Source organism: Drosophila navojoa, chromosome 2 (genome assembly GCF_054131105.1).
Source record: "Drosophila navojoa isolate 15081-1374.11 chromosome 2, UAZ_NAV_1.0, whole genome shotgun sequence".
Lineage (NCBI taxonomy): Eukaryota > Metazoa > Arthropoda > Insecta > Diptera > Drosophilidae > Drosophila > Drosophila navojoa.
In genome coordinates this window covers 2906916-2920965 of record NC_142890.1, presented here as the reverse complement: position 1 = coordinate 2920965, position 14050 = coordinate 2906916, and the positions used below count along the sequence as shown (strand labels likewise).

At 42.7% G+C, this 14050-nt stretch overlaps 2 protein-coding genes across 4 annotated transcripts; one reads left to right on the top strand and one right to left on the bottom strand.

The window, feature by feature from the left end:
* The first annotated feature begins 318 nt into the window (after positions 1 to 318).
* Positions 319 to 2177, top strand: Act87E (Actin 87E). The gene is made up of 2 exons (XM_030386146.2): positions 319 to 474; positions 693 to 2177. Exon 2 carries the CDS (start codon positions 714 to 716, stop codon positions 1842 to 1844), a length of 1131 nt encoding a protein of 376 aa, XP_030242006.1. The 5' UTR covers positions 319 to 474; positions 693 to 713; the 3' UTR covers positions 1845 to 2177.
* A 587-nt stretch (positions 2178 to 2764) lies between these two features.
* yrt (erythrocyte membrane protein band 4.1-like yurt) lies at positions 2765 to 8948 on the bottom strand. 3 transcript variants are annotated; one of them, XM_030386143.2, is made up of 10 exons: positions 7980 to 8947; positions 7265 to 7412; positions 7020 to 7196; positions 5765 to 6806; positions 5568 to 5702; positions 5308 to 5427; positions 5069 to 5223; positions 4804 to 5006; positions 3933 to 4559; positions 2765 to 3742 (listed from the first exon to the last, which is right to left on the bottom strand). In XM_030386143.2, exons 1-10 carry the CDS (start codon positions 8208 to 8210, stop codon positions 3584 to 3586), a joined length of 2997 nt encoding a protein of 998 aa, XP_030242003.1. In that variant the 5' UTR covers positions 8211 to 8947; the 3' UTR covers positions 2765 to 3583. The 3 variants fall into 3 exon arrangements, with proteins under 3 accessions (XP_030242003.1, XP_030242004.1, XP_030242005.1); XM_030386144.2 differs by lacking the exon at positions 5308 to 5427 and having other exon boundaries at positions 7980 to 8948; XM_030386145.2 differs by lacking the exon at positions 3933 to 4559.
* Between the last annotated feature and the right edge of the window lie 5102 nt (positions 8949 to 14050).

The following is a 14050-nucleotide window of genomic DNA, read 5'->3' as shown; positions in this document are numbered from 1 at the left end:
GAGCGTTCCAAGCATCCCCATGTATGGATTGGACCAACGTGCAAATGTTGATTAAAAATTAGACAAAACAAAAAATTATATATATACGCCTACGACGCCTCCACGGAGGATCGCCTGTATACATCTGTGTGCGTGTGTGTGTGCATTTGTGTGTGAACAATTTTTGTTTACCCTATGCTCAACGACGGCTGCTTTGGCCTCTCTACAAAAAATATGAAAGAAAAAAAGTATTTTTAAAAGATTTTCGAAAATTTCCCCTTTAGCGAAATGTGCATCCATGTGCTGCATATGTCTGTCCATATGTGCAACTGTGTGTGTGTGCGCTCTTGCGCTCGTATGCGTGTGAAAAATCTGCTCGACTGACGGTCGCTCGAATGGTATAAATATTAGCTCATTACAATCCAGCAGCCACTCGCAGTTCTACAGCGAAAGTGTTGATATACAATTTACAGTTCTTTTTTTCTTTCTTAAACGGTTAGTAAAATTATTTAAAATTAAATAAAAGTCCATTTTTGTAATCAGAAAAAATAATTAATAATAATACAATTGAGCTCTTGAAATTAAAAAAAATAAAATAAATAAATCAATTTAGATCTTTTAAATTTCAAAGTCTTAGTCAAATCTTGTTTGAAATTCCCGAATCCTTTCGACTTGAACTTACCTAATCGTACGCCTTCTGGTATCCTCTGCAGTAAAACAGATTAATCGCCAGGATGTGTGATGATGAAGTTGCCGCATTGGTCGTGGACAATGGTTCCGGTATGTGCAAGGCTGGCTTTGCCGGCGATGATGCGCCCCGCGCCGTCTTCCCATCGATTGTGGGCCGTCCACGGCATCAGGGCGTTATGGTTGGCATGGGTCAGAAGGATTCCTATGTGGGCGATGAGGCGCAGTCCAAGAGAGGTATCCTCACTCTGAAATATCCCATCGAGCACGGCATCATCACCAACTGGGATGACATGGAGAAGATCTGGCATCACACTTTCTACAATGAATTGCGTGTCGCACCCGAGGAGCACCCAGTGCTGCTTACTGAGGCGCCACTCAACCCCAAGGCCAATCGCGAGAAGATGACCCAGATCATGTTTGAGACATTCAACGCACCCGCCATGTATGTGGCCATCCAGGCTGTGCTCTCCCTGTACGCCTCCGGCCGTACCACCGGCATTGTGCTGGACTCCGGCGATGGCGTCTCCCACACTGTGCCCATCTATGAAGGTTATGCCCTGCCCCATGCCATCCTGCGTCTGGACTTGGCCGGTCGCGATTTGACCGACTATCTGATGAAGATCCTCACCGAGCGTGGCTACTCGTTCACCACCACGGCTGAGCGTGAAATTGTGCGCGATATCAAGGAGAAGCTGTGCTACGTTGCCCTGGACTTTGAGCAGGAGATGGCCACCGCTGCTGCGTCCACATCTCTGGAGAAGTCCTACGAGTTGCCCGACGGACAGGTCATTACCATTGGCAACGAGCGCTTCCGCTGCCCCGAATCTCTGTTCCAGCCCTCGTTCTTGGGCATGGAATCGTGCGGCATCCACGAGACCGTCTACAACTCGATCATGAAGTGCGACGTGGATATCCGTAAGGATCTGTATGCCAACATTGTCATGTCCGGCGGCACCACCATGTACCCAGGTATTGCCGATCGTATGCAAAAGGAAATCACTGCCCTCGCTCCATCCACCATCAAGATTAAGATCATTGCCCCACCTGAGCGCAAATACTCCGTCTGGATCGGTGGCTCCATCTTGGCCTCTCTCTCGACCTTCCAGCAGATGTGGATCTCCAAGCAGGAGTACGATGAGTCCGGCCCCGGCATTGTGCACCGCAAGTGCTTCTAAGCAGCACAGCCAACACACACACACACGCACACAACACATCACAGCACAACACAAGCAAAACCAAACAAAAACAAAAATCGACGTCGCTTACGCGGCGCCTAGAGCTTAATAACGATTAATTTTAAGTTAAACCTCTTGCTGCCCTGCCAACCAGTCGGACATAGAAACCAATTGAGAGCTCAATCGGCCAGCAATGAAATGTATTATATTTATATTAATATTTATTGGACGTGTCGCTCCGATGACGAATGGAGAAATTGAGAAGAAAAGAACTATCTAAATTTAACAGTTTACAAATAAATAATAGCATCCATTTTAAATTAAATGCAAAAATCTTCTTCATGGATTTCATTTCTTGATCTCATCTGTATGTTGATTCTATATTTAGTTTACGCAGGAAATTACGGTAATTTCGCACATCCACCCCCAACCATGGTATAAGGTGTAGCTAATGCACACTATATCTAGCTATGGATATATGTATGTACATAAATACGTATGTGTATATATGTATATCAGGCGATATATTTGCGTTGCTCTTCCAAAGTACACACACACATATTTCAGGCAGATGCAACTGTTCGTTCGCCCCCCTCGTCGACGAGGGCTAAAAATAATATTCTGTGAATATAACAACATGCAACAACAACATTACGATGTTTGTCTTGAAAATAAAATTCATGTAGACATTGGGCGTCGTCGTTTGGAAACAACATTAAACAGTGCCTGCCGGCTGTCTTCTAATTGCAGTGCCATGGTGCGACCCTCGGCTGCTGCGAAAATGTCTTGGAATTTCAAGTACACACACACACACATACACATATTTGTGCGTGTGTGTGTGCGCACTTGAACATAACAGGTCATATGGCAGCTGGTGGCTTCCTGGAATGGCCTGCCTAATTGAAAAAACAAGCCCAAAATACTATTTCCGTATATGCACATTTATTAAACATTTAATTATAAAAATGCATTTGTTTTTTTTTCTTTCTCTTTTCTTTTCAAAGATGTATACAAAAAATGAAATGCTCGCTTTGCACTTAACAATTGATATATGGTATATATATATATAGATATATTTATATATATGTGTATATGAGTAGGTGTTCAGTTAGCTGTCATTTAAACCTCATGAGCGTGACACTAGACTTCAAATTGAATACATTTGCATGGGGTTATAGTTTGATATTCAATTCAAAATCTGCGACAATTTCGTTGTTCATTTTGTTTTGTAACTTTTTCTCTGTTTCTTTTGTTAATTTGAATACTGCAATTTTAAAAAATATCTATACATAGATAAATATGTATGTATGTATATGTTTTTGTCACATTTTCTTAGCTATAATATAGAGCGTTGTATATTAAGCAGAAAGACATCACTTTGCTTGATTAAAATTTCCAGTCTATACACTTATCAGTTAGTTGAATACATTATGTAAAATTTAAGTACACTGTTTCTTGAAGCACATTTTGCTCGCTGACGAGACGAGACATATTCGTACATTTAATATTTATGTATATAGTTAATATAATTTAAGGCACATTTAATGGACAGTTAACGATAATATGTTTCGATAGTTGCATTTTGATTGGACCTGCTCTCTCATTGTCTTTAACGTTGTTGCTGCTACGCGGAATGCTTAAAAGAATGTTGTCTAAGGTTTGTCATAGCTATCGTCTTATATATATAAATACGATCATTAAGTCTTATCAATTATAAAATTGTTAAATCTAAACAATAATTACAACTGTGTTGTAATAACGGATTTGCGTATTATGGTCGGCTCCCGTCCCTTAGGCGCTGAAACAATTTCCGAGGAGACCAGCCAAGGTGAGACCATATCCCTGGTACTATTTGCTGGTGGCAGCCGATTGTTCTCCTGCTGATTGTTGCCATGCTTCTGTGGATGTTGATAGAGAAACGTTTTAGATATATGGACATACGTACAGACATTTTAATATGTAATTTGCATATAGAGGCGGTTAATAGTGGGTGCATATTGAGTGCATATATGAAAACAGAAAATGTTAGTTTGCAAGGCCAGTTATAGAACAGATATGGTGTTGCCCAACTCAGTTGTGGTGCCAAACCTTTTCGCTTTGCGGTGCATCGACTTCGCTTTGATTGGGCTGCTGATTCGCCTTCTCTGTCTCCAAGCGCTCCTGCTCGCTGAGCGTCGAAAATAGCAGCGTGCCAGCGCTGGGCATTGATGTGGCGGCAGCGCTGGTTGTTGGGGATTTTGCTTTGGCCTCCGGTTTGCTGTTCGCCGTCGCATTATTGTTTATTATATTGTTAATGAAAATTTCATTAATGAGTATTTCAGCTGCTGAGGCATTGCTCAGCAAGGAGTTGCCAGTTCCACTGGGTGTAGCACCGGTCAGCTCTGTGGCAGTATTGCTGCTGCTGCCGCTGCCACTGCCGCTGCAGCTGCTACTGCTGGGTGTATTAATGCTGGTCACCGTGGTGGCCATGCTGGTGGTGTTTGTATTGTTTATGGTCGGCGGCAGCGAAGACGGCGGCGTCGGTGGCCCGCTAAAGGCCGACACGAAGGTGGCATTGCTGAAGGGTGAATTATTGCTGGCCCGGGCATTAGCGTGGCTATTGATGGTGCTTGAGCTGCTGCTGCCGCTGCCATTGCTGCTGCTGCTGACACTGCCGCTGCCGCTGCCACTGGTCGGCTTCTGTTCCGGTATGCTGAGCGTCAGCTTATCGCCGCCCTGTTTTTTATTTTGTGTGTTTTTTAAGCGTTTACAAAGCCAAGCAAACATCGAAAACATAACAACATCCACAGCAAACGCGCGCACACACACACACACACACATATATACACACACGTACACATATTAAACACAAAGTGCACACACAGCGAATGTAAATAAAACAGAAAATAAAAATAAATGTACAGAAAAAGCATGAAATAAGTGCAAGGCATGGGGCTAACTGGTTTGCTATCCAACTCACCACTGATATGTAGGTGGCATTCAGGGAATCCGGTCCATCGCTGTGTGTATGATTGCTGTTGGTTATGTTGTTATTGTTGTTCACATGCATGTTGGCACTGCTGCTGTTGCTGGTGCTGTTGCTCGAGTGGGCGGCGGGCACAAACATTTGATTGGTCAACTTAGCATTGCCGCCGCTGGCGCCCAGCTCTTCCTCAACGCGAGCTGAGCAAATAAACATGTTTTGGGTGACCATTGAATCATATGAAGACTGAACTTAACCTTACCCTTAAGTATATTGCACTTGATATTGCCCGGCGGCAACGCGCTGGCGCCCACGTTGGCTAGCTTCACTTGGTTGTTGGGCTTCTCGTTGTTATTGGAAAGCCGCTTCAGTGTCTCCGTATTGTGATCCATGTCAAAGGTCTTGTTGATGGTAACCCTAAGAGCAGAGCGAAGTACAACGTTAATTTGGTATTTAGCATGCTTTTCATTTACGGTAAGTGATGTATTTTATTTACGCTACCTGATACTGTTAGCATCATTAATGGCTTCGTTTGCAAGCACAGATGGGGATGGATCTTTAACAATGGACTTAAGTAATGAATCTAGCTCTCTATCTTTATCCGATAAGCCGCTCCTAACACTGCACAATGATATACACAGAATACAGAACATAGCACAGAAATGCGTGAGAAATACAAAACAATGCGAATATTAGTCAAAAGGCAGAGACAAAAGCGATACAAGAGGCACAACGAGGCAATAGACAATTCTGGCACCCACCTGAGCTGGCCTGAGCTAATTGAGGCTTTGCCAAAGCTGCCGTGATGCGAAGTGGCCGCACTTCTAAATGGATTCGTCTCATCAAAGTTCTTAGTGGCATTCGGAGAGTATGGAGGCGTGTACTCTGGCTCCAGTCTACGAAAGTAAAGCAAATGTTTTTATACTTAAAACTTTTTAAGCTATCTTAATTTACATACTTCACCAATAGTCCCGCTGCCTTGCCAATGGAGCCAATCTTGCTGTAGGCCGGATCATCATTGCTGAAGTTGGATTTAAGTGAGTTGCGACCCAGCGAGGGATAGGTGGCGCCCGCATTAATAGACGAACTAATGGAACTACCGCAGGCCGCATCTGGTTCAATAATCGCCGAGTTTTGTATAACAGTCAGAACGGAAGGTGAGGGGGTGACGGGGATGAACGGATCTGCCGAGATTAGCGAGTCGAATGTTTCATTATTGTTCTCATTGCTGACCACGGAAGGAACAACAGATGGAGCTGGCACCGCTGGACCTGCTGCTGCTGCAGCTGCAGCGGCGGCTGCACGCGCATTGACCGTAGCAACGGCAGCTGCGGCCGACTCTTTTTGACGCTCGCGCAACAAGTGCGACTGACGACTGGCGAATCGCTGCGAGGGCCGACGCTCAAACTGTACAGTGCGTCGAGCGCGGCTCTGCTGCGTGGTCTGGAATTCGGTACGGCCCGAGTAACGGAAGCGCGAGCCCATGCGGAAGAAGTTTTGCCGAGCCGAAGGTCCCTTAACAGGCGCCCGCAAACGGAAGAATGTGTGATGCTCCACGGCGCACTTCCACAGATGCTTGCAAGCCTTCTCATTGTAAAGTCGGAAGACGAAGGTGTGCTCCTGCTCGCGGCCCTCGTCATCGTCCTCAATGACAATGAGCGTAAGTTTCTTCTTCTTAAAATCCAATTTGCTAATCTTGGGCCAGAAGAAGAGGCCAATCTTCTGATCACGCTCAAACACCAGAATCCCAGTGGGCGTTAGGCCCAGATGATATTCGCAGCTATCTTTGCCCAGCACAGTGTGCATATCCACGCCGTACATATCCAGCCATTTGGCCTTGTTCAGGAAGGCCGTCTCCGCCTGTGCCGGTGTTAGGCCACGGCATGTTTTATACTCCTCTAATATGGCAATCTCCAGGTCCTCCGTTTGCTCGGGCACAAAACGGAACTCCGACACGGTAGCTGCCGAATGCACCTGATCGTCGTAGTCACCCAACTCCGCTGTTGGTGCAAAAAGAAAAAAATAGCGTTATTTGTGTTTTACGTAATCAGAGAGTATATAGCCATAAAACAACACATTAACCCATTGTACGCTTAGGTCAACCTTTGCACCAACCAAAGGTCACAGCAAAGGTGGCCATTCAACTTTTCAAGTATGCATTGTTTTTAACTTAATATTCTACAACAATTGCCAGCTGAGTGGGAATCACGTACACTGCAAGGCCAGCGCGCAGAGTTCGGAAGCTTTGTCATCCGGACAGTCTAAGCGCCCTTCCAGCAGATCTTGTTTCAGTTGCAAAAAGAACAAATAGCGTGTTAACTCCTCGCGCAGCGTATTCGGTTCCGAAGAGTAGAATTTGACCTTCAAACGGAATGTATACGGTGGTCCAACTAGAATCGAAATCGCATATTTAAATATACATGTATATATAAGATAATAAATATTGCTGCACACTCACTTTTCACTTGCTTCTTGATGGGTTTGGTGGGATCGAGCCAGTGCTTCACATGATTCGCATCCATAAACTGCAGCCCAAAGTAATCCTTCTCAATGATGTCTAGAGCATAGAAGACCTGTTCATAGAGGAAGCTGCCAAGCGCTTTTTTCTGCAATCAATGAATATTTAATTAAAATTTATGAATGCACGATACCGCATGCAATGTAGAGATGTGAGCGTGTCGCTTATAAGATCAAGATATGAGGAATATTAGAGGAAACATATATGTATTTGATAGCATATTATAAAAGTAATTTCTTAAGATTTGCTAATTATGAATAGATGTGTGACGACCTGAAACGATCTTAGAACTTGCTTAAGGCAGAATTCAAAAAGTATTTTAAGATGGAAAATTCGTGATTCATTCTCACTATACACAAATCGTCACGCGCTCATCTCAAATGCAGAGTATCAAGTGTGGCCCTGAACTAATCACGTTTGTTTTTGTTTAAAATTCTTTTTTTCGGGGTTCTTAAATAATGTGCGCTGATCAGCAGTAAATTTTCTGTTTATCACACGTACACACACACACGCGCAAGCATGCAGTGATTGAATTTTTGTACTCCACCTTAAACAAACAAAACAAGACACCCCCTTTACCGCATCAGCGTGCCTCTAATGTATGTTCTGTTGCTGTATGTAGTTTGATAAGCGGAATGTAATTCAATATACTCACCGATAATTCGATGGAAAGGTCAGTATTGTCCAGCAGTATAACACGGCAGTCGATTTTATTTTTGTTTACCACGATACGTTGGGGCTTAATCTGTGAGCCGCTGCTGCTCGCAATGACGCCACCGCCGCTGCCGACCCCACCGCCTTCACCAGCGCCGCCACCGCCCCGCACGTTGCTCGCATTATCCGCATAGTTGTTGCGCACCTTGCGACGACTTAGAAAACGCAGCATTTTTTGCAGTCGCTCGCTTCTACACTATTCTCGGTTTGTCTTCTGATGGCTTGGCGTTTGGCGTTGGGCTTTGCTGCCAACACAGCGTATTGCACCAATAATTCACCTGTGTGCTCGCTTCTTCGTCGTCTGGGAAAAAGCGCAGACATCAAGACCACAGCGCTCACACACACTAACACATACAAACACGCACGCACACCTGCAGAGCACAAGCGAACCGTAGACACCAATACACGCGCGACCTCATACAAATGAACTGCAACTTGTTCTTGTATGGAACAGATACACACATACACACTTGCACGCCCCCCGTTTCCTCAGTCTAACACTAGCGAATCGGGTTGAGCTGGGTCTGGGGCAGGCTTTTGGCGCTCCTGTAGCCGCGCGGCTATATTTCCCCCAAATCACAGTTAGTTACAGCGGCGTCCTCTTTTCCGCTCTGGCATAAAAAACAAGTCCGCCCCAAACACCAAAACACGTTCCGTTCCTTTCGTTCCTGCCAGTGAGAACACCAACACAGACGATAGCAGCAATATATCTTTCTTTTTAGGCGAATTGTTTTTAGCGCGTCGTTTTATAACTTAAGTATACGTGCGTTGTGAAATTGTAATGCAATTGTGTAAATATATTTGTTATGGTGCCGTAAATGATACATTTGCTGTACTTGCTAGCAAAGTTTAATGCGATGATGGTAAAATGCGCAGTGTGACCGAACGGAGGTAGTGTAAAAAAGTAGATTGTTTTGTTTTGTATCGATACTCATCGTTAACATGTTATGTATTTGCTGGTCACATTGTTTGATTTGATTTTTTTTAATTTACAAATTTGCGTTTTCTGAAAGTTAGAATGTTTAAAAATAATTTTGATATTATAGTTTAATATTTGCCATATTCACAAATTTTAGCAATATTATTCTTCTACAAATTTCGCGCCAGTTTTTGTGTGTGTTAGTCAACACTAATTGCTCGCCTGACGACTTATCGATTATTCAAATTTTAAATTCTTGGCGCGCAGCATTAAATAACAGACAAGAGAATAAAATAGGGAAATCCCTTTGGCATTCTATACAATTACTAGCTAACAAATCAACTTACAGTGGATCAAGCCAAAGTCGTAAGAAACAATGCTAAAAAGCTTAATGCGATATAAAATAGAGACAAACTTACGAAATTTTATGATTAAAATAAGCAAGTTTTACTTGAACCGAATAAAAAAAAAAGAAAACTATCAGTTAACTTACATTTACAACGGTCCCACCACAGCTGTAAATACGAAGCACATGAGGGGCTTTCTAGTTGCAGCCGGCATTTGCAAAATCCTTTTTATGGGCAATTTATTCCTTTATTTGTTAGTGGATTTAGGGCTGGAGCTGTAACTGTAAGCGACGCAGTCAACCAACACACACACTCACACACACACTCAAGCAGAGGCAGAGGCACAAGCAACATCCCCCTATTGGTCGCCGTATTTCGAGTTTAAAGGTAAATGGGAGATTTATCGCCAACAATTTCCGTATGCTCATGTGTGCGTGTGAGTGTTTGTGTCGGTTTCTCTTTATGTGTGTGTGTGTGTGTGTGTGTGTGTGTGTGAGTGTGTATGTGTTTGCTTGTGTGGTATTTTCTGCCTTCTTAGCTGTTGGTTCATATTTATATCGAGCTTTTAGTGGACCCCCGAGATGGGCGCCTCGGTTTTCCTTTACAACATTGGCTAAAAGCGTAAACTATGCATGCACACTTCCATGATTAATCTACGTTTATTGGCTATCAATTTTCCCTCGATATGCATTTACACTTAGATGAAAATGCATTTCACAGATATGACAGCATAATTACAGAACGCTTGTTATAACCAGGCGCATGATTAATTGCTGGCTAATAAGGAAACCCGATCGGATGCCTAATAACTAGCCAGTGAGGCCAGCGAGGCCAGCAAGGCCAGCGGGACCAGGCCAAGCCGAAGACGTTTCACTGCTGCTGCTTTGGCACGACGAACGGCTGACCAGTTGGCAACCCGAGCTGGCCATCAACAACTGGCCCAAACAACATGCGTAGGCCGTAATTATGACAGCCAGCTAAATGGTTTGCTTTAATGGGTGTGTTCATAATTAGGAAATGGCCAAAAGTCCCCCCCTCCCCCTCTCTATCCCTCACTCTTTCCCCATCGAAAATAAACGAATGCCAAGAGTTTCCTTTAACCCATATTCATCGATAATGAAAAGTCGCTCACAGGTGTATAAATATTTGTGTGTCTTAGTGTATATATGTGTGTGTGCAGAGTGAACTATGGGCAACTACTGTGCATTTTATCTGCAGTTGAGTGCAAAATAAATTCCTTTTAATTAAAACCGCAGCTCGTGATTTAAATTGCTTCAGGCTGAGGCGTCGCTGGCGTCGCCGTCGTCGCAATTTATTGTTGGCCATCCATAAATCAGCCGTTGGCGACGCGAAGCGACGCGGTGCGGCGCGGCATTCAGCTCGGTTGCCATGGGGGCCAAACGAAACGAAAAGGTAAATTCATTTTAATTAAATAGAAAAAATGTTTTGCTAACGCTAACAAACTGGCCAAAAGGGCCCAAAATGACATCGAACGACTGATATCCAAGCGGCAGAAGAAGTCGAGAGACGGCCAAGGAATTCGAACTTTCCAGTAATTGGCTACTTAAGCTCTCGATTGGTACGGCACGTCGATGGAGGCGAGAACGAGCAGAGCACACTCATTGCAATAAAAAACATCCTCGTGTTGTAAAATTTTATGTGTGATTGTATGTCGCTTTACGATATCCTGGCTGGCGCGCTGCTCTCGACGGCCTCGGCCTCTCGACTGTCGGCTCGTTATTGTCGGCCAAGAGACAAGCACAGGATGCGATGCGATGCGATGCGATGCCAAGGCGTTTGTATTGAGCAGAAGGAGTGGCAGAAGAAGTAGCAGCAACAACAACATCATCAACAACAACAACAACTTTTGTTGTCTCAGCAAATTCTGAGCGGGGGCAGAAACTAAGCGATTGCCGTTTACCTGCTCACCTACGCCCTGGGGGAATAATTCACGGCTATTTGGCAAGTCAACAGCTTGTTTTATTTTGTCGATGAGTATTTTTATGACAAAAGGCGAGAGCAGCAGTAGCAGCAACCGAAATCAATTGAAAATCAATGTTGCAAAAATGACAAAAAAAAAAAGGCAAAACGTGGCAACATCTTGACTACAAAATAATTAGTTGAAGCCGAATTTGTTCTGTTTTATTTTGGAAATGTACAAAAATTATGCCGAGATTTATTTTATTTCATATACAATTTAAAATGTGTCAACTTTTTTGCCGCTACGCGACCTTTTCGTAAAAAACCATATGAAATGTATAAAAAGTTATTTATGCCCTGGGGCAGCTTTTGTTGCAGCGCCATTTGGGGCAACGGTGCTTAGTGACCACAGTCCAAAAACCACCCAAAAAAAAAAAAAAAAAAAAACAGCAAAAAAATGTGAAGAGAAGAAGAAATATAAAAATTCTAGCGGCCTTTTTGTTCCAGCAACTCTTTTTGGCCTGACAGTAGCTTTAATCCTGCCAACGGATGAGAGAGCAAGAGAGCGAGAGAGCGAGCGAGAGCGAGAGAGGAGCGTTTCTAAAACTTTGGTAGCATTGCAACAATTAAAAGTGGCACAAGGGTCATTGAAACAATTGGGCATTGTTATTTAGCCAGGGGATTTAATTTATGCCACTAATTACTTTAAGAGCCTTTTAGCTGCAATCATGCTGCGAGTGCTCTGAATGCGTTGAGTGCGCAGCCACTGAAAACTTCCTTTGAACTTTAAGCGCGGTTTGCTCGCTCGCCGCCAGCTCCTGCTCTCAGCGCTGGCTCCGGCTCCAGCTCCTGCTCCTGCTCCCGCTCCTGCTCTCCCTCCTGGCTCAATAGGCAAGCCGAAAAACAATATGCAAATGAGTTTAACATATATTCAAATATATATTCTTTTCTATGCCACTAGGTAGAAACTAAAGCAAAAGTTTTGCTCAGAGTTTCACATCTTCTAAATTTTTTTCCTGCTTCTTCTTCTTCTTTTTTTTTTCTGGTTTTCTGGCAACAGTTTCGCTTTGCTTGACTGTCTGCGGCTTTTTCGGGTGAGTGCGACTCTGAAATGACTTCAAATGACTTTTGGCCAAGCCGAAGAAACTTGAAAGGTTTTCTGGCTATTTACACTTGATTCGGACATATGTACGCACCAACACACGCGCGCACACACACACACACACATAGTTATACGTGTGTATTAGATAGGTTTTGGCCATGACAGCAAACAGCAAAAACAGTTTGGCATTAGTTTTTGCATTTGGCTCAAAGATTTTACCCTTGGGATGCGGCAACAATAAAACTATCAACTTTAAATTGTAGTTCATATTATTGATGTCTCTGTGGGAGTGTGTGTGTGTGTGTGCGAGAGAGTTTTTTTTTCATAAACATATATATAAATTTTTTAGATTTGCTATGCAAAGCGAGTTTTCCCATAATCAGGACAAACTAAGCATGTTTTTGATTTGAATTCCACAAAAAGTTGAAAGCTCGCAAATTCATTTGAATTTCATTTAAATTATTCAGCATAACGAGCAAGAAGGCTTGATGTACTCCAAAAAGTTTATAAATAGATAGATATTCATATATTTGCCCTTGTTGGGGACGATGAGTTGAATCGATCTGTTAAGGTCTGGCAGTCCATCTTAACAACTATACATATAAAAAAGAAATACTACTTTATTATTTTAGATTTAAGATATTTATGTATATATTTATGTCAACTCTCGATTTAATAACATTTCGATTACTCATAACAAAAACCTGTAATCGATAAAAATCGATTTTTTCACTTCAGTTCAAGCGTAACTAGTGCTCACATGTTCTTTAAGTAAACTCTTAAAGGAAAACACACAGACCTAACATATTTTTATGAAGTGCGAATGCCCTTATAGACTTAGAAATAATATTTTTATTTTAGTCTCTTCATGAGCTCTAAGAGGTAAAATAATAATAAATAATAAACAACTAACAATATAACAAACATATCTAATAATAAATTCTTAATCTTTGCCTGTAGTAAATCACATATAGAAATATATATTTCTGCATTTATATATATAGAACAAGTATAGAATATTCTAAATCTTCAGCCTTCAGAGTATCTTCGAATCGTGCATTCCCCATGAGAGCACTCTGCCATTGTCTTGTGCGTGTCAAACTGTCTGCCAAGCGATTTGAGGCTGAAAATACATTTCAATTTCATTTCAAATGTAACCTCAAACCAAATTAGTTGTATGGAGAACAGCTGAATGCTAACCACATTTAAAAATAATTGATTATTGGAATATGTTACTGCAATATTTTTGCCATTGCAATTTCAATTGAACAATGCAGCTCGGATGCATTAGGCTGCACTTATAAATGCGGTTTACGAGCCAAGATCTGGTTGTTTAAGCAAAATTTTTGTATGACTCACGAGCCAGAGCTGAAGACAAGAAATCGGCTCAATCGGCTGGAATCGAAGCACTTAACAGTGTCGTGGACGCAACAACAACAACAACAACTACGACGACAACTTGCCACATGCCACACAGAAGAGGCACATTGTTCATCGGCCAGGCGAGAAGCGAGAAGCGAGAAGCCGCTCATCATCAATGTGCAATATTTTGCTTATCATGCATTTTGCTTGGTCCACTATCTAACGAGTAGCACTAGAAGTGCTTCACACACAGACAGAGACAGAGCAAGAGAGAGAGAGAGAGAGAGAGAAATAGATAGAAAAAAAAAGTAGTTCATTGAGCAGCACAATTTGCTGATTGTTGGAATTTTTGGGATAGGAAA

What these genes read in the sequence shown, in the direction of transcription:
- Act87E (XM_030386146.2), top strand. Translation starts at nt 714, where the DNA reads ATGTGTGATGATGAAGTTGCCGCATTGGTCGTGGACAATGGTTCCGGT.
- yrt (XM_030386143.2), bottom strand. Translation starts at nt 8,210, where the DNA reads ATGCTGCGTTTTCTAAGTCGTCGCAAGGTGCGCAACAACTATGCGGAT. An exon ending in ACCTTTCCATCGAATTATCG is followed by an intron (nt 7,413 to 7,979) that starts GTGAGTATATTG and finishes CATTGATTGCAG; the next exon opens with AAAAAAGCGCTTGGCAGCTT. An exon ending in GCAGCGGGACTATTGGTGAA is followed by an intron (nt 5,703 to 5,764) that starts GTATGTAAATTA and finishes TTACTTTCGTAG; the next exon opens with ACTGGAGCCAGAGTACACGC.